Source organism: Mastacembelus armatus, chromosome 8 (genome assembly GCF_900324485.2).
Source record: "Mastacembelus armatus chromosome 8, fMasArm1.2, whole genome shotgun sequence".
NCBI lineage: Eukaryota > Metazoa > Chordata > Actinopteri > Synbranchiformes > Mastacembelidae > Mastacembelus > Mastacembelus armatus.
The window spans coordinates 13,281,498-13,302,190 of record NC_046640.1 but is presented as its reverse complement, the minus strand read 5'-3'; the positions used below and the strand labels follow the sequence as shown (position 1 = coordinate 13,302,190).

The 20,693-nt window shown below is 42.0% G+C and overlaps 4 protein-coding genes across 4 annotated transcripts in view; 1 reads left to right on the top strand and 3 right to left on the bottom strand.

The window, feature by feature from the left end:
* Positions 1-69: 69 nt before the first annotated feature.
* nr5a5 (nuclear receptor subfamily 5, group A, member 5) lies at positions 70-3,463 on the bottom strand. The gene is made up of 7 exons (XM_026324945.1): positions 3,008-3,463; positions 2,339-2,454; positions 2,098-2,239; positions 1,068-1,804; positions 765-884; positions 500-647; positions 70-317 (listed from the first exon to the last, which is right to left on the bottom strand). The coding sequence occupies exons 1-7, from the start codon at positions 3,105-3,107 to the stop codon at positions 70-72; spliced, it is 1,611 nt and encodes a 536-aa protein (XP_026180730.1). The 5' UTR covers positions 3,108-3,463.
* An 820-nt stretch (positions 3,464-4,283) lies between these two features.
* soul5 (heme-binding protein soul5) lies at positions 4,284-6,441 on the bottom strand. The gene is made up of 7 exons (XM_026324946.1): positions 6,342-6,441; positions 6,095-6,154; positions 5,829-5,910; positions 5,611-5,731; positions 5,051-5,187; positions 4,746-4,909; positions 4,284-4,620 (listed from the first exon to the last, which is right to left on the bottom strand). Coding segments are annotated over exons 1-7 (663 nt in total). The 5' UTR covers positions 6,344-6,441; the 3' UTR covers positions 4,284-4,523.
* Positions 6,442-8,842: 2,401 nt separating this feature from the next.
* LOC113141289 (retinol dehydrogenase 8) lies at positions 8,843-10,263 on the top strand. Its single transcript, XM_026325614.1, has 6 exons — positions 8,843-8,939; positions 9,023-9,184; positions 9,272-9,451; positions 9,538-9,631; positions 9,768-9,951; positions 10,054-10,263. Exons 1-6 carry the CDS (start codon positions 8,843-8,845, stop codon positions 10,261-10,263), a joined length of 927 nt encoding a protein of 308 aa, XP_026181399.1.
* Positions 10,264-10,882: 619 nt separating this feature from the next.
* Positions 10,883-20,693, bottom strand: part of notch3 (notch receptor 3) — a 30,717-nt gene continuing 20,906 nt past the window's right edge. The window contains exons 14-33 of the mRNA XM_026324317.1: positions 20,537-20,682; positions 20,054-20,287; positions 19,794-19,946; positions 19,441-19,669; positions 19,125-19,326; positions 18,833-18,989; positions 18,551-18,735; positions 18,313-18,445; positions 17,966-18,223; positions 17,750-17,862; positions 17,124-17,647; positions 16,701-17,027; positions 16,460-16,608; positions 16,157-16,373; positions 15,927-16,017; positions 15,627-15,795; positions 15,198-15,502; positions 14,933-15,080; positions 14,721-14,818; positions 10,883-14,622 (exon numbers count right to left, since the gene is read on the bottom strand). Of these exons, the coding sequence (XP_026180102.1) occupies positions 13,120-14,622; positions 14,721-14,818; positions 14,933-15,080; positions 15,198-15,502; positions 15,627-15,795; positions 15,927-16,017; positions 16,157-16,373; positions 16,460-16,608; positions 16,701-17,027; positions 17,124-17,647; positions 17,750-17,862; positions 17,966-18,223; positions 18,313-18,445; positions 18,551-18,735; positions 18,833-18,989; positions 19,125-19,326; positions 19,441-19,669; positions 19,794-19,946; positions 20,054-20,287; positions 20,537-20,682 (5,341 nt within the window). The 3' untranslated portion in view covers positions 10,883-13,119. The remainder of the gene's footprint in view (positions 14,623-14,720; positions 14,819-14,932; positions 15,081-15,197; positions 15,503-15,626; positions 15,796-15,926; positions 16,018-16,156; positions 16,374-16,459; positions 16,609-16,700; positions 17,028-17,123; positions 17,648-17,749; positions 17,863-17,965; positions 18,224-18,312; positions 18,446-18,550; positions 18,736-18,832; positions 18,990-19,124; positions 19,327-19,440; positions 19,670-19,793; positions 19,947-20,053; positions 20,288-20,536; positions 20,683-20,693) is intronic.

The following is a 20,693-nucleotide window of genomic DNA, read 5'->3' as shown; positions in this document are numbered from 1 at the left end:
CCTTACATCTCACAAAGGCAATAAAGAAAGTGCAAAACCTGACTCTCCTGTCTGCAAATCCAGCAGCCCCTAGTTGTGCTTCGTGTGAAGCATCTCAGTGAGTAGAGAGTTACAAGGCAAATCTCCCAGAAGGTGGCGCTGGTATAAATACTCCTCAATTTGCAAGCTAATGCTACGTACTTCAGGCAGCCGGAGTAGCAACTGGCCAAACTTGTCTGAGTGCCCTGGATGATTCTGCTGAGTGTGTTCCATTAGGGCCCTGTTCACCCTCTCTTGAGTCTGTTCTACCTGCCTGCGGCTCTGCACAGACTTCACATCTAGTGGAGAAAGATACATGCATATTCATCATATAACATGTTTAACAGAAGCTGCATGCATGACAGTAGTTTGAAAAGAATACACATCTAAAATGTCAGGAACTTCATCAAAAAGCTGCATCTGATTTTTATCTCCTATAAAAAAAAAATTAATCACTAGAATTTCAAAATAAATTGCTCACCAGGGTTGAATAGCACCAAGTATTTGAGACAGACAAACTCATGTCTGTCTAACTGAAGTACCTTCAGTTTGGACACCAGGTCTTGGGTCCTTGATACCAGGCTACTCAGTGTCACTCCTGCTTGTGAGATGATGGTTGATACTTCAATCTGCATCAGAGTGAGAAAAAGATGGTGTTTAGAATTTAGGTTTCTGTGTAACCCAGTATAACACATGACAGGGCAATGTTTAAAGACCTTTATGATGATCATCAGTATATACTGTACCTGTTGTCCTGTGACTAGATATATGCAGCTCTCTTTTCCATAGGTCACCTGTCTGCAAAGGTGATCCAGGACCAGCAACTCACTCCAACAGTTCTGCAGCAGCACCATCTGGTCCTCCACCTGTGGGAAACATAAAAAGTTGATCTGGGGGTAGTTGCAAATTAATGACTGCAACCCACAACCTACAACCTCAGACCTCCAACACATTGAAACGAGTAAATGCCATAGGTCTGTTGACACAGCTACTAAGAGATTTCAACTACTATAGAAAGATCTCTGTAATACTGTGGCCCATGTTTTCACCTTGAGCTCCTTGAAGAGTGTACTGTTCCTGGCCCACTCCACAAGCCCAAACAGTGTCTGGTCAGCCATTTTGCACATGATGCTGAATGTGTTTAGGCGGTCATGTTTGCCTCGGTTGGCCTGTTCTCTTTGCAGGCTGGCCAGCACTTTGGCACACAGCTGGCTCTCCTCTTGCTCTCCCTCCAAGAGCTGGCTTAGGAAGATGGTTGATGAAGGACTGTCTCGGTTTTGGGTGGGAGCTTGTGAGAGTAGCGTAGATGAACTGGGTGCTGAGCCGGGGGATGATACTGGTGTTCTTCTGTATGTGAATGAATTGTTTGAGGTTGGGTGCACTGGATAGTTTGTGTGAACCAGGCTGTAGCTTAACGGCATTTCTCTTTTCTCCTGGGTGAATCCAGAGAAGGTGCAGTGGTACAGTTCAGGGTAAGGCAGGGATGAAGGAGGGAGGTCTCTGTCTTCGTTCATTGTGCAGTCCAGAGGTATGAGTGCACCCGTCTCCCCCATGTTTGGATGCATGTGGGTTTGATGTAAAGCATCAGAGGACAATGACATACTTGCGTGACTGCTCACAGGGTAAAGATCATTTGGAGCTGTAGGCCAGGGTGTAGTACCCTGCTTAATCCTGTAGGGACCAGTGTTTGCCTGGTCATAAACTTTTTGCTGCTTCCTCTGCCTGTCCCGCCGATACAGAGGGCCAAATTTATTTCTGCCACCTCGCATGCGATCTGCTCTTACAGCTGTTAACAGGAAACAAATTATCAGGCTTTTACCACCAAATTCCAGACAGTACAGAGGTATTTTAGTTTAGAGAACTAATAATAGCTCTCTAAACCCAATTTGATTATTGCAATCATATATAATCTGGGTCATTGCAGACAATTACTTGCATCGGTTTATGGCTTCTTAGATAAATCATATGGGAGAAAATAGCATTCATGTCAGAATACAACACAACGCATGCAGTGAGCAGAATGCATGTGTGTGTGCTGTTTATGAATGTTTCTGTGTGGCCTGGGGGCTGCGGGTGTACCTTCTTTTTTCATGCCCACTGCCAGACACTTCTGGAAGCGGCAGGAAGGACAACGTTTCCTCTGCGAAAGGTTCATGGGGCAGCGCTGTTGTTCTGCACAGGTGTAATGCTTGTTATTCTGTACTGAGCGTTTAAAGAATCCCTGCAGAGAGAGAGAGAGAGACAGTCTGTGAGGCTGCTGCTTCATTCTCTGCAGATTACAAGATCATCCTAAACGACTTGTCCATATTCTGATTTTTACCTTGCAGCTTTCACAGGTGAGCAGTCCATAATGGTATCCCGATACTTTGTCCCCACAGATGGGACAACTCTCCTCTGACTGTGGTCTGCCATCTGGTTCTGTCTTTGAGTCCTGAGCTGGAGAATGATGCCACAGTTATCATTAAATATATTCAGAGTATGACTCAAACTTCTGCTACTGAAAATGACCAACATGACACAAGGTTGAGCTAGCAAGTGTTGTTTGAAAGGAGATTGCTGTTTTTTTTAACTGAAAGTTGTGATGTGCCAAGCTACTGAAACACGTACTGTACCTGCTCCAGAGAGCAAATCCTGCTCTAGCCTTCTCTACACTTCCCATTTTCTCTCCTTTCTTCTTCTTCTTTTAGTAAAATACAGAGATACAGACATAGTATGCAGTATTTGGCTGTTGAGACAATAGTGAGCAGTACAGTAACACCACTTGGCTTGTACTTTTTTTGACATCGACAGGAATGTAGCACAATGATAAACCTATTTTTCTTCTGTATTTGGATTTTCATGTAGAGGTGATTATTTTCTACTACATATTATATTTTTCCTGACACAGTTATACACCAGCTCTCAAAATAAGACATTTTTAAACACAGGTACTTTTAGAACAAGATATAAGCTCATACAGTATCTTCTGATCTACTCATAGTGCACTCACATGTTGGTGATCCTTCCAGATTTAACAGATCGGCTGTGTAGTTGCCAAGGTGGGGGACAAGAGGCTGTGGCAGCTGTGGGTGATAACCAGGTACATCCATGCTAGTTGTGGGACATGGATTCCAAAGTTAGTCCAGCCTGATCTTCATTACTGTAGAGATCAGAAGACCAGACAGACAAGGGAGGCAAACTGGAGAAAAGCTGAATGGCAGGCCTGCTGGTGATTTGAGCCCTACAAGCGGACTTCGATCTGTAGCGAGTGTCATAAAACCTCTCCTGACTGGTGCCCCTATCCAATCAGTCATTCAGCAAGCCAGCCAAGTAACCAGCCCAGTAAAATTGCATTACAGGCAGTTTAGTGTAGTAGTTCCCAGCCTAGGAGTCAGACCTCTTTGAGGGTCACAAAATAAATCAGATGCATGGGAAGACTAATGGTTAAAAAAAAAGGCAAATTAAAGTTCAGCTCCACAAAAGTGTTGTTATACTTTTATCTTTTCTTTAATCTGCAATGTAAGTGGGAACTGTAGTTGTTATATGAATGTAGTGGGCTAAAAAGTACAATATTTCTCTCTACAGGCTTGTAGAGCAGAAGTATAAGCTGCAATATTTTACAGTACTTGAGTAAATGTACTTTGTTACTTTCCACCACTGAACGTGTACACGAGGAAAGCATCAGCTGTTCATCCTTGAATTAAATCAATGGATACACCTTAATAATGCATTCAAGGACAGGACCTTTGCTTTGTCGGTGTAATACAACATTAGCCCTTCAGAGAACTCCAATTGAATATTACTCCACATCCCTGGCTACTGCTCAATATGATAAGCTGTCATTCATCTCAAACGACACAGGTAAGATGATGAAGATCAGAGTGACATAAAAGCGAATGGGGGGAGGAAGGGGGCAGTTCAAGGGTGAATGGTTATGAAATCTGCACATCAGCTTGTAAATGGATTATGACATTCATCAATAAAATAGCCTACGTACTATTTTCAGTAGGCTGTGTAGCTTCTGACATTTACAACCATCTCTCTTCATTTTAAAGGTAAATCTTAAATAAAATAAAATAAAATGAGAGAGAAAAAAAAACAAAAAAACAATCATGTCAAAAACCTGAAGTTCTTGGCAGTATAACTATGATCCATATAATAATCGTCTTCCTACTGCCACCTAGTGGCAAGAAAATGGAGTGAGACTGAGCTGTCCTGAGGCTTAACCTACTGGAAACCAGCTGCCTTAGACAGGAAGCAGATTGGTTAAAAACAAGCAAAATAAATCACTGCAAAAAGATATTTTATTGAAAACAAAAGAAAACCATCATACAACATAGAGTAAACCCATCATCACTAGTAATACATGCTCTATTCAATTCACATATATTTCCGTAACATGGGCTCTCACAGGCTGGCAATTTATATGATACATTTTAAGATGGAGCAAGCGAAAGTCAAGTTACAACATTTTTCTATATACGCTGTTGTATACTGTCATTGCAGAGGGCTCCGAATGTTCAGGACTAAGGACCAAAGTTCAATTCCTCACTGCTGGAACACGCTGGCTCATCCTCAGCAACAAACCACACCTCATTGTGCCTGTAAATGATCGTCATTGGGCTGCAAGAAATAAATACGCACATAATAATTTATTGTAGAATATAAAATCATCATCCAAATACATTCTTTGGATTTTCTTCAGTAATTTGTGATTATCACTGAGAAAATGGTAATGATTTGTCTACCTGTTATATCCAACAGCATAGTGGAAGCCTTTTTTGTAGTCTGCATTGGTTTGGTCAAGGGCAGAGGACAGACTGTTTGCTGTGTTTTTGTCAGACACGGTTGTCAGCCATCCTCCATAGCTCTGCACATACACAGTCATGTCTGGTGTGTTGCGGATGTACACCTGTAAGTCAGCAAAGTTTTATTATCTGTCAGAACATAAGGTGGACTCAGAATCAGTTCATATTGAGTTATTGATGACTAACTGGAACGTAATGTGTTTTTATTTTTTTTCCAGCTATCGTTTTTAGCTAGAGAAGCTTACCTTATTATTAGTAGGGCTAGGTGGATTTTTCTGATATTCAGCTGGCAGCAAGAAACTTATTGTGTAAACACCCGTTTCCCAAAAATACTTGTCAGGGACTTTCACAACAACAGGAGCTGTCATTTCAATTTTCTCTCCTAACAACAAACATTAAGAAAGTTTTTGAGAATTGTCACAAAAAAAAATGCACATGAAGAATAAGAAAACAATAAAAAAAAAAACATGCAGTTGCTCTGAACTATCCAATAAAACCACCAAACAAGCTCTGCTCTCTAATCACAACTAAATACAGTAATTATGATGTCCGGTCAAGGGACATTTTTATTTTAGCTGTACCACATGTTCAGCCAGAGTTTGGAAATACTTGTTTTAAATACCAGTCTCCATACAAATGGTATGAGTTGCATGGGATCTTTTTTTTTTTTTTTTTTTTTTTTTTTTTTTTTTGGAGATTTTAAAACATTATACTCAATCATTGTGAATAAACACTTGTAGTTGTTTTCTTTAAAGTGTTTAAATAAAATATTAAATACATAATAAATATATGACGAGATGCACACCATTCACATTTGCACCGGTGATGTAGTCATACAACCGTCTGAATCCTTTCATTATTGCAATCTCCAAGAAGAAAGACGTCTCTTCAGTCGAAACCCATTTCACGGAGTCATAGTGGCGGGCCTGCGGGACATGAATGAACACAGTTGTGAGGCTTTTTTTTCTAATTGGCTCATGTGGGTTTTTTTGTGTTTATTCCTTCTTGCTCAGAGGCACTCACCTCATATTCGTCAGTCTTACAAACTTTATCAAACAGCAGGCATTGTTTTGTCTCAGAACAGAACACCAACTCAGAGGAGTTTCTGTGAAATGTGAAAGGAACATATTAAAAAACTGATATTTTCTAGCTCTTGAGCTGAACAGTAATTTTTCAATTTGAGCGGTGGTCCCTTCAATTTCTAATAACCAACACTTGAACCAGATATATTTTTTTTTGTTTTACTTAGTTGTAGTCAAATGCTGCATACTGCTAAAATGGTTTCTTACCCAACTCTGGCTTCAGTGGTTAGCACCAGCAGAAAGCCAACAAGTCCAGAAAGATATATCCTGACACACACACACACACACACACACACACACACACACACACACACACACAGTGTGCCATATTTGTTTATCCAGTAATAAGTTTGTGGTCATATAAACATTTAATATTAATTCATCCACTGAGAAATGTCTATTCAGTGATTTCTCTATTCATTTAAGAGAATCTGGAAAGTAAAATTATACTTACATTGTGAGTGTTGGGCTCCGTGCATTTGAAATTATTGCAATCTGGTCCAAAGCAACTTTTTATACCAACTCTGGTTATAAAAGGAAAACTGGCCACTCCCTGAACCCATAACACAAACCAGACAATGGAGTGTCAGGACCAATGGAAACGAGAGAAATTGGGCCAAGTTACAAAACAAAACAGAAAAAAAAGAAAGAGAGTCATTTTTATTTTTATGTGTTTTGTAACCTCTGCAACCAGTAATATAAGGAGATAATAATACAATTCTTTATATTGACAAATGGCCTTGTTCTCAATTGTAAATTCCTACCTACTGTGAGCTATTTTAATTTTTTATGTATAGCATATCTATGGAAAAATATCATTTTAACAGACATAAAGATGGGCAAGTGCTCACGTTATGGGAGAATTACTGACTATGTACTTTTATCAGCACAGATCGCATGATACCTGCATCTGTAACATCAGAACATCAAATCCCTGGAGTCAGTTCCCATTGGAACAAAGAGCTTTCAGCCATGACACAAAAGATCCCATTACACCCAACAATGCCAGGACAGACAGCATGAAAAATCTGGTTACATGGAAAACACTTTAAATTGTTGTCAAATTGGTCACTCAAATGCCTGAGAACGGATTTTGTTAAGCGAGACGACATAAATTCATCATTTGATTGACAAATCTTCAGTATAATTTTTGTTTTAAACAATCAAGAGACTCAAACTTAGGGCCTTTCTGTGTGGAACCCAGTACAGTGCCCTTTAAAGGGATAACTATTGTACATAATGAAAAGACCTGGTGATTAAAAATCATCTTTAAAAGAATTCACTCTTTGTTTTCTAAAAAAAACACTGAATAGCAGTAATATGATCTGAATACAACAGCAGCTTAGAGTTAAAAAGCCCATCCTCTTTTTTACTGGGGACAAAAAGAGAGAGAATAATGGAAGATATATGAAACTTTCCCCCTAAGTGTTACAAAATCTGTTTTTTTTTTTTCAACTTTTTCATAATAATACTGTCTGTAAATAAACCACGTATAACATCCTCATATAAATATAAGTTATTGCAGTTATGTCATCTTAGTGTGTTACCATAAAGGACTATATATGAACATTAAACATGAAGATTTCTCGAATGTTGCCAGGTATGAGTATATAAATCTGTGAGCACAACAGCTGGACACAGTTGTAGTATTCTCTCTACAATATCAATATTACTCAGAAAGCTCTTCCCAACACTGTTGCAGAAGTTCCCACAAATGTGACTGTTGCTTTGCTTTCACCTTTCTGTCCAGTTAATCCCAAACCAGCTCGATGGGGTTTAAGTCTGGAGACTGTGCTGTTGTGGCTTTGGGTCTGCCAGACCAGTTAACCCTTTACTTCTGACTAACTGGAAAAATCTGATGTTTTCAAACTACGTAGTGCATCTTGATCTTTATATTGACCTAATGATTCAGTTAAATGTACATAATATATAATAATGCATTTAGTGCATAGTGACATCCAGTGGTCATAGTGAGAAACTGCTAAACTAAATAAGCATATTTTATATCTATAGTTGTTATTACAGTAAGATCAATATTACTTATGTGAAATAATAATAATAATTATGTTTCTAAAAAAACAGTAACATCATTGTGTGTAATACTTCTATTAATTATGGATTATTATAATTACCATAACTATCATCGTTATTCGGTTTTGGGAAGGACGCAAATACTACTATTACGCATATAGTACTACTGTAATTCGTAATGTAATATTTGATCATTTAAAGAACTACAACTCCCACATACTGAGTCGGTCAATTTGACCCGTTTAGGCTAATCGCTGGGCTTATGTAGCCTCATGTCCCGTTGTGAGTTGATCGTGTTTCTCTAGTCTGCACGCTGCTTTTTGTCGATCCACCAGTTTGTTACAGTCTCATTTCCTCAGATCTGCGGCTGTGGAGGACGCGCTGGTCGCTCCACAGGTTGGTTGGCTTCTTCACGGCCTACAAAAAAACCTAGAGGCATCCGAGGCTGGACATTGTTGTGGCGAACTCATCCTGTCGGGGATTTACAGGGTCTGTATTTGTAGTGACCTCATTTATCCTCTGTGGTCTCGTCGTTGTTTACAGTGATGGGAAGTGACTAATTCTTATTCAAAATATTGTTCTGCAGAGGTCTTGAAATAATATTCTACAATATATATTATATCTATTTTGAAAATATATTTTGTATGGAAAGTTTGTGTTTTTGTGTCGTTTTATTCAAAGTTAAATGAATTTTCCATCATCAGGAGCTACAATCCTATAACTGAATACCTATAAACTACGTCACACTGACTATGGTAGGACAAGACAGCCTAAATTCTTCTTATTATTTTATCATCATCAAGGAAATGTGACATTGCAAATATCAGCCAAGGCAAAGTAAGAAATGAATAACTGAACTACTAAACTATTTTTGACTCACCAGTCAGGATCCTCCTGAGCCTTGAGGTCAGAGGTCAGACAGCCATGGGGACCAGGAGGGTGCTGGTGACAGGATGTTCGTCTGGCATTGGTTTAGCTGTGGCAGCGCGGCTGGCCAAGGATGAGCTTAGAAGGTTTAAAGGTCAGGTATTCACCCTCTTTAACCAACAACAACATAACACAAATAACCACAACTACAGTGTATCTGTTGTTTCTCTGAGGCAGTGGTTGCCACAATGAGGGACCTTGGAAAACGGGGGCCCTTGGAGAAAGCAGCAGGTGACTCCTTAAACAAAACCCTGGAAATCAAACAGTTAGATGCCTGCTGTGAAGCCTCCATCAAAGAGTGTGTCAACAGCCTGCCGGACAGATGCGTGGATGTTCTTGGTCTGTTTGCTCTCACACTGAAAGACACTTTTTTTTTAGTTATTTTAAGCATATGGAGTAATAATGTAGGATACTTTGCTGTTTTAGTGAACAATGCTGGTGTTGGCATGATTGGACCACTGGAGTGCCAAAGTATTGCTGCCATGCAGGAGCTCTTTGACACCAACTTCTTTGGGCTGGTGCGGCTGCTGAAAGAACTGTTGCCTGACATGAAGCGGAGGCAGAGTGGCCATATTGTGGTGATGAGCAGTGTCATGGGGTTACAGGGTGTGTTTGCATCAGTAACATTACAACAGATGCAAACACTTAAAAGAGGGTTAAGACGTAACAGATTTCCTTCTATTTCTACACAGGGCTTCTGTTCAATGATGTCTACTCTGCCTCCAAATTCGCTGTGGAAGGATTTTGTGAAAGTCTGGCAGTGCAAGCAATGAAGTTTAACATCAAGTGATTTTATATCCTGAAAAATACATTTGCTTCAACGATCTAATGCAGCCTCTTCATACCTACAACTAAAAATAAGTAGTTGACTAGAAAAGAACAGTGGATGTATATGTGTCTTTTTTTATATTTCTCCCATCAGGACGACTCTAGTGGAACCTGGCCCTGTGGTGACAGAGTTTGAAAGGAAAGTCTATGAAGATGCTGAGAAGATGGATCTATCAGGGACAGATGAGGAGACTGCTAAAATCTTTCGTGAAGTTTACCTGCCTTACTCAAAAAAGGTCTTTATCTCATTAGGCCAGACACCAGAAGAAGTGGCAGAGGCAAGTGACAGTTATATTTCTATTTCACCTTAAAGTCACCAAAAGTTACTGACCTTTAGTGAAAATGCATAATGACGAAGTCCTTTTATTTCTATCACTCAGCAAACAGTCAAAGTGATCACAGCCAAGGAGCCTCCTCTGCGTCACCAGACCAACCGCCTTTACATGCCCATGACTGCGCTGAAGCATGCAGATCCAACCGGCCGACTGCCCCTGGACACTTTCTATAAGATGATCTTCAAACATGACGTTGTGTTCAATGCTACTCTTGGGGTGCTGCGCATCCTGCAGAGGAAAGCAGAGAAGAAATAAGATGTGTAGACAGTCATTCACTCTAGTAACTATAACTCACTGTTTTTTAAAATATAATATCCTTCATTAGGTTGACAGACGTTTACTTCTGGGCAGCACTGAACATGGATCAGACCATAGAAAGGCGTCTGTCTGCTGTCTGTGTGAGATAGTAACTACAAAAATAGCAGTGATTCCTCATGAGCTGGATATAGGAACGCAAAATACTACCAGAATTTTAAAAATCTACTAAACTAATTATTAAATATAAGAGTCATAAAGATAACACTCACTGTAGACTGTCTGTATTGGACTGAATTTGTAACATTACAGGCTGTTTTTACTGAAGGCTTCATTTTAGGCACATCTTATGTTTATCGGTAAGTAAATTAACAACCTACACAATAAGAAACAATCACTGAACACGAGGACACAAAAATGTAGTTCCCTACAGTTTTTATTATAAGTAACTTATTTTACAACTTTTGACCTTAGAAAGAAAAACTGTGGAAAACTTTTTATGTACAATGATTTTGAACTACTTTTAAACAAGTATTAAAATTAATAATGATAGAAAATATCAATGACTGTTCTAATAACACAAGACCAATAAAATATCAGTCACAGTCTTAGCTCCGAATAATGCTAAATGAAGTACATTTTATTTTTGTCCTTTTTAGTACATAGCAATCATTTTAGAAAAGTAAGACTTCTCAAGCAAAGATCTACCCAGAAAAAACATATTTACAAACTGAAATTGGGAGGTTGAAATGTACAAAACATTTAGTGTGACCTGGTAGTGAATTTGAAAGATCAGTTATGTATAAAAAAAAAAAAAAACAAACAAACAAAAAAATCAGTTTACAATGTAAGTAAAATTTGACCTGGACAGTGAACAACATCTTTCCTAGGTTTGACCGAACAGTAGCTGAGTCCACTGGATAAACAACAATGAAATATAAACTCAGTCTATGACACAATGAGGGGTGGTGTTAGGCCACCACAAAAGTAGTAGCTATGAGTGGAGGCCTAGTCATTTTTTCCTGATGTCACAATATGAAAATGTAAAATTCTACTATTAGCAAAGGACTTTGTCCTGAAACATCCACAGTATATTAAGGACATGATGACCTCTGTCGTAAGGTCTTGTCAAGATAAAGAGTTGGTCAGGCGTTACACAAGGTGTTAGCTGGATGACTGGGAGTGTCATCTCAGAATTTAAAAAAAAAAAAAAAAGTTAAAGGGTGCAGCACTACATAGTAGTGTTTTTAATTTCCATATCTTCCAACAATCATCTTATGATGCAACTCCACGGCCTCTGGACTGGAAGCTACTGTAGATGCAAGGGAACTGTCCCACTGCATGCCATAAAAGACCTCCCTCAGGAGTGACAGGGCATAAGCAGTCACAGCCCAGCAGCCCACCCTCACACTGACCATTCTCCACCACGGACACTACTAGAGACAAAGTGTGAGCGTCAGTGTGACCTACACCGACGCAGATAGTCCAGGAATGTTTCCATTCAGTCCGACGAAGGACATGACGCAGGCTCAACAAAATATACTTCTACCTGTCATCTGTCATCTGGCTTTATTTTGTATCAGATACCACTGAAAGGCACAGTGTCCAGACTCAACAGGTAAAAATGTAGGAATGTTTGCAGGGAAGAGTGATATAAAATAGCAGCTGACAAGCATAGCTTAGTACATCCGAAATGATATTTAAAAAAAAAAAAAAATTATCCATGGTTTCCACAAATATACAGAATATAAAACAACTGGAACAAACAGAAATTAAAAATAAAACTAAAAAAGGCAGTGAGAGGCTGATTTTATAGGCAAACAATTTTTTTAAAAAACAATTTCTGAAAGTGAATGAAAACAAGCTTCAAAACTGAAGGTATCAGGGCTGGCAGTGCTGTTGGAGGTAAGAGTCCTGTAACGTCAGTGAGAGGCTGCAGTTATAATGGGAGCATTAAACCTTCAATTCTTCTCTCCTCATGTAGTGTGTGAATAAGTAAATTTGCCATGTATTAAATTCCACCCATACATTATAAATAGCCATTGTAGTTAAATGTTGGATTTGACCCACACTTGCCCTATGAAGCCGGTCACTTCAAGTGCTTCAGACACATCCATCTACATTCTTATTATACTCACATCGAAAGTAATTAATTACCACAATTCAATCAAATTGGAACACATTACTACTGCTGAACAACTCTTATATATATTTTATAGAATCAGTTTATCATCTTTATCAGCAGCTGTTTGCCTAAATAAATATCAATCAAGGTCAAAATTCCTGTTTCTTCCTCTGTTATGTTCTGAATAATGAATTATATTCCTTTATTTCACCACTGGCCACAATGACTAAAATTAGAAATGTAGGCGGTCCACATAAAATAAGAGGGGATGGCACATTATGTGAGAAGCTAGGACAGAAAACGGGTGAAATACCTAAAAAAGGAGTTCAGAGTGATAAAAACAATAAATAAAAATAAATGAATTCCCTTCAACATTTTACTTTTTTATCTACTTTTTTTAAAATGTTTGTTAGTTTTGAGGAGAGCGTCCCTAAGTCTTTGAAATGAAAGACTTGGTTTCTTCATATACTTTTTTTTTATAATAAAAACAAGTCCATCTGTGACAGAATTACTTCATTAAATTGTCTGCAGTTTTTTCAGACAACACACATTTCCCTTTACTTTTTTTCTCTGCAAAAATCACTAGCAGACGGTCCTTGCGATAAACAGTCAATCCAAATCCAATGAAAATCTTGGAAACAGGCTGACACATAGAAACGCAGACAGGCCCAAGAGCCAGTCCACAAATTCTTTCACCCCAGGTCCTTTTTCATGCAGAGGCCATGGGGTCTTCATGCAAACACCTGCATCTTGCCATTGGCCTCTGGGATTTGAGTAATTTGGGTCTGAGCAGGGCCAGCAACAGCTGGACTGGGTGTGGAATCTGACCAATCAGAGACACAGTGAGGAGAAGGGCTGGACCAGGGCTCAGGAGACTCTGGGGAGGGGGTCAGGTAGGGATGTTCACTGGGCAAATGGAGGTAATGCTTGGGTGTGGCATCTAGTGCAGATGAGTAGCTGTGCTGTGAGGGAGGGGTTGGGTAATCTTCTGTTCCTGCAGTGCTGCTACTAGGCTGGGAGGGCAGAGCCTGAGTGGGCTGAGATGCTGATGTGGCTGCCTGGGGGGGCTGAGCAGCAGGCTGGGGTTGAGAGGGTTGCTGAGGCAGCTGTTGCTGCTGGAAGAAGGATGTTGGATTGGGGACACTAGTTTGGGGTGTAGGTGGGGTGGAGGTGCTCATGCGGGCTGTGCTCTGTTGGTTGGTGATGGCGTGGTTGATAAGCTGTGGCTGCGGCTGTTGTTGCTGCTGCTGTTGCTCAGCAATGGAGGGCAGCTTGACTGGACTGATAGTAGGTGTAGAGGTAACAGGTGTGGGCTGCAGCATAGGATTACGATAGAGCTGCTGTTGGTGCATCAGCATGTTCTGCTGCTGCATGGCTGGGCTCTGGGGGTGCATGCCTGCCTGACTACTCTGCACAAGATTCATCACTTGCTGACTACACTGGGAGGAGGGGGGCATCCGGTTGTGCCAGTCAAAGGGCACACTGACAGGACTGACCATACCCATGTTTAGCCCCATCTGGCCTGAACTCAACACATAGCCATGGTTGACATCCGAAGCCATAGAGACACGTCCCTGCAAGGACATTCCTCCAGCTCCCAGGTCACTGAGCTGGGCTAGAGACACAGCAAAGGGGCCACCTCCTTCCAACATGCTATTATGTACCATTGGGGTGCTTGGAACAGACATAGAGGAGTGGAAGAGCCCTGGTGACTGCATGGCCACTGGGGAAGTGGGGTTGGTGATGTAACCAGCATTGCTAGCTCCCCCATGGGGTGAGTCCAGTGAGTCAACTGGGGACAAGGTAACTGAGCTCTCCAGTAAGGCACTCTGCATGTCCAAGGTCAGCTTCTTATTGCGGGCCTTGACAGACTCCTTCAGACTGGCAGCATGTTGGCCTCCAAGGCTAGAACCCTTAGCCCCAGGCCGACGGTTCTTCTTGCCCTGTGGGGTGTTCTTCAGACTAGGCAGGAAGGCACTGGGAGGACACATAAGAGGAGACAGAGTGTGCCCCCCTGTGAGGTGGTGTCCAGCCCCTCCGTGACCCTGGGGACTTCTTACTGTATTGTACTCGTCAAGAAGCTGAACAATGTCATGATGCATACGCTCCTGCGCAATATCCCTTGGCAACCTGTCCATATGGTCTGTGATCTCTCTGTTTGCAAAGTGGGCCAGCAGCACCTTCACAGCCTCGCAGCTACCCTCACGGGCTGCAAGAAACAGAGGGGTCTCCTCCTGAAAACATAAAAGGAGCAACAAAGCAAACAGCAGATGTGTTAGATGCAATTCTAACTCCATTTAAGCCATGCTGAAAGTGTACGTGGATGTCATACCTTGAGATCTTGCATATCTTTGTTTGCACCATTCTTCAGCAGGGCAAGAGTGGCATCTACGTTATTAACAGCAGCAGCCCAGTGTAAGGCAGATTTACCTAAAAGACAACAAAAATTAAATTACATATCTGTGGTTTCAGTAAAGATTATCACAAAACTATCATATCTGCATCAGGACACTCACGTGGGTAAAAGAAATCACACACACTTACCCAGTTCATCAACTGCATTGACATCTGCGTGGCAAGTGATAAGCTCCTCTACCATGCCCTCAACTGCCAGACGTGCAGCCAGGATGAGCGCAGTGGAGCCATCATACATCCGGGAGTCAAGATCCGTTGCCCGGTTTCGGATCAGAATCTAGAAAGATGGTGAAGAATGAGTTTAACATATAATAGGTGTGCAAAAATAGGCTACTGTCATTTCTAGCACTTATGTGGCCCTATACAATAACAGTATGTTTTTATGTTAGTTTACCTGGAAGACACCCTGTGCATCTGCAGCTACTGCGGCATGTAGTGGGGTACGTCCTGTGTTGTCCTGAGCGTTGGCGTCTGCCCCGGCATCCAGCAGTCTCTTTGCAGCATCAGCACGGGCATAGCGAGCAGCCAGGTGGAGCGCTGTCTCACCAGTACGGTCTGTTTGAGCACCAAGGGATGCACCTTGGTAGATTAGGTCAGAGATGATGTTGGCTGAACATTCCTCATTCTCCTCCTCCTCTGCTACCTCAGGTTCTAATCCTCCTCCACAGAATGATGCCAGCATCAGAGGTGTAAATCCATCTGGTAGGAGATAAAAATAGGCATGGGTCAGTTTACGTCTATTAAAGGGCTCAACATGACAGACCAAACAAAGGGTAAGAACATACAATATGAATAGTAAAATCACAGTTTCAGTCTGACCAACCTGGGCCTCTGACATTAACATCCATGCAGTCACTTTCAAACTCTCCTTGAGGTGGGGTGAGGGCCATCGTGGGTGGCACACGAATGTCTGCAGCTGCAAGGTGATGCTGGGTCCACTGTCTGCTGTCCACTGCATCTTCACTGTCTGAGAGCATACTTGGTTCCTCAACCTGAACTCACAGAACAAGAAAATTAAATTTCATTACTTTAAATGCAGGCTGACATACTGTTCATATACATAGTTCTATGTATTTAAATTGTTTAGGACAATTGATATATGTAAAGAAGTTGTGTAACTGACTTTGAGCCTCTTTGCCTCTGGGCAGTCTGAGTCCATCCACTGGTCACTGTGATCTCCAAGGAGAGATTCCTCCACTGTTTTTGGCATGTGTCTGTTTAGAGATTAATATATTAAACAACGTTATCATAAGGATACAAATTAAATTGGAAAGCATTTCTTAGGCAATTCCAAAACATATTGCTAAAGCAGTTCATTCTCAAAATACACCATTAGTGTTAACATTTACTTACTTCATTCCAAGAGCATCCTGGCCAACGGGTTCCCTGCGGTTCTTGTTGCTGCTAGGTTCCTTCTTAAGGAAGAAGCCTTCAGGGAACCAAAGGGTGCTGTGTTCTCTCTTTCTACGCGCAATCAACATGCCTATCACAAGGATCACTAATAGGAAAAGAGAAGCTATCCCCACTAACATCAGCTTGGTTGGGGGGTCAGGTTCAATTATCTTTTCACCTGTAGCAAGAAGAAAGTAGTGAATCAGTATTTACGCCCTGATTAATCTTACTAGTCCTTTTGTGTGTTTTAGTATCCACACTCACCACGAACTTCTTTGAGGGGGTATGGGAAGCGGAGCATATCTACTGCTGACAAGGCTCCCAGGTACTCTGCAGCACTGTCAGCTGTAGGGAAACAGTCCTCAGAGCCCTGAGAGCACAGGCGGTTGTCTATTTCCAGGTATACTATGGAGCTATAGGAACAGTAGAAAGGCAGGTTTTTAATGTATTGTACAATCTACAAGAAGAACTTCATGTTTTTATGTTTACTGCATGCCTGACTGACCCAATGACCTCCTGTTCAGGCTGGAGCTCCCTCTTAAGGCGTGCCTCTCGGCGCGTGTAGGGGCGGATGAGGGCTTTTCCGTTGTGGTCCAGCCTGAAGCGCAGTGTAGTGTGCAAGATGGCACTTAATTTCTGCAGAAAAGCTGTACTGGTGCGGAGGAGCTCATCTGGAGGTAGTAGGACTACCAAAACCAAAACACCATCAGCAAGGTCTTCTGGAACTTTCGCTGCACAGTCCAAGCCGTCCCAGCCACACTCTTCTGTGTTGCAGCCCTGGTCACACTGTCCATCCGCATAGTGGTCAATACAGTAGGTTTCATATATTGGACTGGAAGCAACAGAAACAAAATTATTAACTTAGTCGTTCTTAGCACAGTACATAAAAAGCATGGGTAATCCTGCAATTTGGTAAAAGTAAACTTACTTGCAAACTTTCTCCTTGTTCCTGCAGTCAAAGTTGTCATACAGACAGTCAGGGTTGTTGCAGGACTCATCACACTGACTGTTGTTAAAGACACGCCAGCAGCGAGGGTCTGCACAACGAGCCCAGGGGTTTGCTGCTAGAGAACAGTCACCGCCATCCCAGCGACAAGGAAATGTGTTGCATTCCTTGTCGCAAACACCATCATTTGCTTTGCCATGACAGTCTGCCAGAGGGCATGAAGGTGCAGGGGGAGATCTGGTGTTCTGCTCGCACCGTTTACCTGTCCAGCCAATGGGACACTGGCAATGAAAGAACGGGAAACTGGTCTCTTCAGTGCACAATCCTCCATTCTGGCAGGGCTGTGAGGAGCACCCTTCATTACTGCGATGCTGACACTGGGGCCCACCATAACCTGGAAGGCAGGTGCAACGTGCCCCCCTTGTTGTAACTGCACAGCTACCTCCATTATAGCAGGACAGCTCCCGACATGACATGCTTCTTTCACAATTGGGGCCAGTATAACCCTATAAATAGACATATCATTAGGTTGTGAACTTCAACACATAAACAAAAAAGCTGTAATGCACAAACTGAAGTTACAACCCTTAATGTGACTTTGAACTTACAAGCTGGCATGTGCAGGTGTATCCCAACCCAGAGCTGCTGGATATAGAACAGGCTCCTCCATTCTGACAAGGCTGAGACTCACATACACTGAATCTGTTCTGACATCTTCGACCTAAAAAATAACAAAACAAAAAAACATTGATTGTAATTGACAGTATTGGATGAGAGTACTTTACACATGAGATGCCAACAGCAGCTGCTGGAAGTTGTCTAACCTGTGAAGCCAGGCTTGCAGATACACTGGTAATCATTGGGCAGCTGGATGCAGTCAAGACTGTTGGAAGGACTGCAGGGATTAGAGAGGCACTCATTTATGTCCCCCTCACATCTTTCTCCTGTGAACCCAGGTGGACAATTGCAGCGGTATCCCCCCACTCTGTCCACACAGGTGCCATTGTTCAAGCACTTGGGAGGTGCATTTCGCAGCCCCAGAGATGGGGCACAGTCATCCTCATTGATCTCACAGAGAACGCCTTTAGAGAACATAATTATATATTATTATATATTTACTTTTGTGTGGTACAGTGTAGTACAGGTTTTTGTAGAGTATGTACTTGCATACCAAGTGTGCCTGGGGGGCAGGAGCAAATGTAGTGTCCCACCAGATCGATGCAGGTGCCCCCATTTTGGCAAGGATGAGACTGGCACTCATTGATCTCTATCTCACAGTTCTGCCCAGTATAGCCTGGCATGCACTGTAAAGACATATGACAGTTACATAATGTCCACAATTGTGATGAAGGACTGTGTGAATACTGAAATCTAACAAATGCATAACATTATGAAAGCAACAGACTTACATCACACTGATACCCTCCCACATATCCCCTGCAGGTGGCGCCATTGCGGCATGGTTTATCTTCACAGTGGTCCACCTGGCTTTCACAGTAGCTCCCAGTGTAGTCAGCAGGGCATTTACAATAGTGGGTATTCCCGGAATTGACACAGTGACCACCGTGGTGGCATAGCTCATCAGTCTGGAGCCCTGAAGATATAGGAGAAAATTTTACTTAAATTACTTGGTCACAATACAAACACAGACCAAGAGGCCAAATATCGTCATGTACAGAAATTAAAAATACCTCTCTGGCGAGCAGCTGTCTCACAGGAGACCCTAGGGATGTCACAGTAACGTCCAGACCAGCCGTTGGTACATTCGCAGATGAAGGAAGCATCTTTTTGGCGACAGCGTCCTCCATTTTGGCAAGGAGATGAGCGTCTACACCAGTCAACTGGTGTCTAAGTAGGCAAGAGGTAGCATTTATTAGTCCAAATATATTAAGGTGTAAATTCAATTCAATTCAATTCAATTTTATTTGTATAGCCTTTGTAAAGACTCAAAGCCTTAATAAAACCCTTCAGAATTGTCTGTACCTGGCAGCGGTTGCCAGCATAGCCCTTGGGGCAGGAGCAACGGAAGGACTCTAGGGCATCCTGACAGATGCCTCCATTAAGACAGGGCTGGGAGTCACACTCGTTGACCTCGTATTGGCAGTGGGAGCCAGTGAAGCCTGAGCGGCACGTGCATGAATACCCATTGATTTTATCTGTGCATGTCCCTCCATTGAAGCAAGAACTGTGGATAGGTAAAAATAAGGGTTTAAATGTACTTATATACATGTAATTATAAAGCAACTTGATAAGGCACAACTTGCTTGCAAACAAACAAACATTTGTGACACATACTCACCTTTCAGTACAATCAGGGATGTTGGTTTCGCAGTGGATTCCAGTAAAGCCAGGCCTACAGGTGCAAGTGTAGGAGTTAACATAGTCGGTGCAAGTGCCTCCATTTTTGCAGGGCGAACTCTGGCATTCATTGACCTCTAAAGCACAGCGGGGCCCCGTGAAACCTGGCAGGCAGCTACAGTGGTAAGAGTTGATACCATCGGTACAGGAACCTCCACTAAGACATGGATCTGATGGAAGAAAATGAGAGGTTACTTTGGTCAAATACAGTAAATGTACATGGACCTGGTATCGTGTCTGACAGCATCAGAGAATTACAGGAACACAGCATGCTAAGGTTACATGGCAACTCACTAGGAGCACAGTCATTGATGTCTGTTTCACAGGTCAGCCCAGTATATCCAGCTCTGCAGGAGCACAGGAAGCCCCCAAGTGTATTAGTGCAAGTCCCGCGGTTCTTGCAGGGGTTGGAGATGCATTCATTCACATCTATGTTACACAGTTGGCCTGAAGAATGTAAGAGAAGGGAACGATAAGATTAACTAAATAAATTCACATGCACTAATATTTTCTGTAAGCTTTCAGACACAATAACTGAACAGTCACTTTCTTACCTTGCCACCCTGGCTGGCAGTTACACTGATAGCCCAGATAATCTGGTGTGTGGGTGCAGATGGCATGGTTGGCACAGGGGTTAGGGGAGCACGGTGTGAGGACCTCAGCACAAGTGGGTCCACTGTAAGGAAGCTCACACAGACAGGTGAAACTTGCCACGCCATCCACACAGGTGCCTTTGTTCAGACAGGGACTGGATGCACATTCATTGATGTTCACTTGGCAGAGGTTTCCTGTCAGAGGGGGCAGAGAAGTCAATAAAACATTACAGAACTGAACTGTGATGAACGTGAGACCTGGTTTGATATTGGTGAATGTATCTACACATTTTAATACACCACTAGGGGGAGGTAGATGACTACTATTTAGGGTAAAGGTAAATGAGCTGGTGTGTGTAGAAAAAATATTGTATTTCTCTTTTTATGTACTTTATGATGTTGAAATCAGTTATTGTGTGATTTGCTACTATGCCACCCTCTCACCTCTGAAGCCTTGACGACACTTGCAGATGAAGCCATTGAGCTGGTCGATACATGTTCCAGCATTCTGGCAGGGACTCGGCAAACAGTCGTTCCTATCCAGGTCACAGTTCTTCCCCACCCATCCAGGTTCACAGTCACAGCGGTAACTGAAAATACA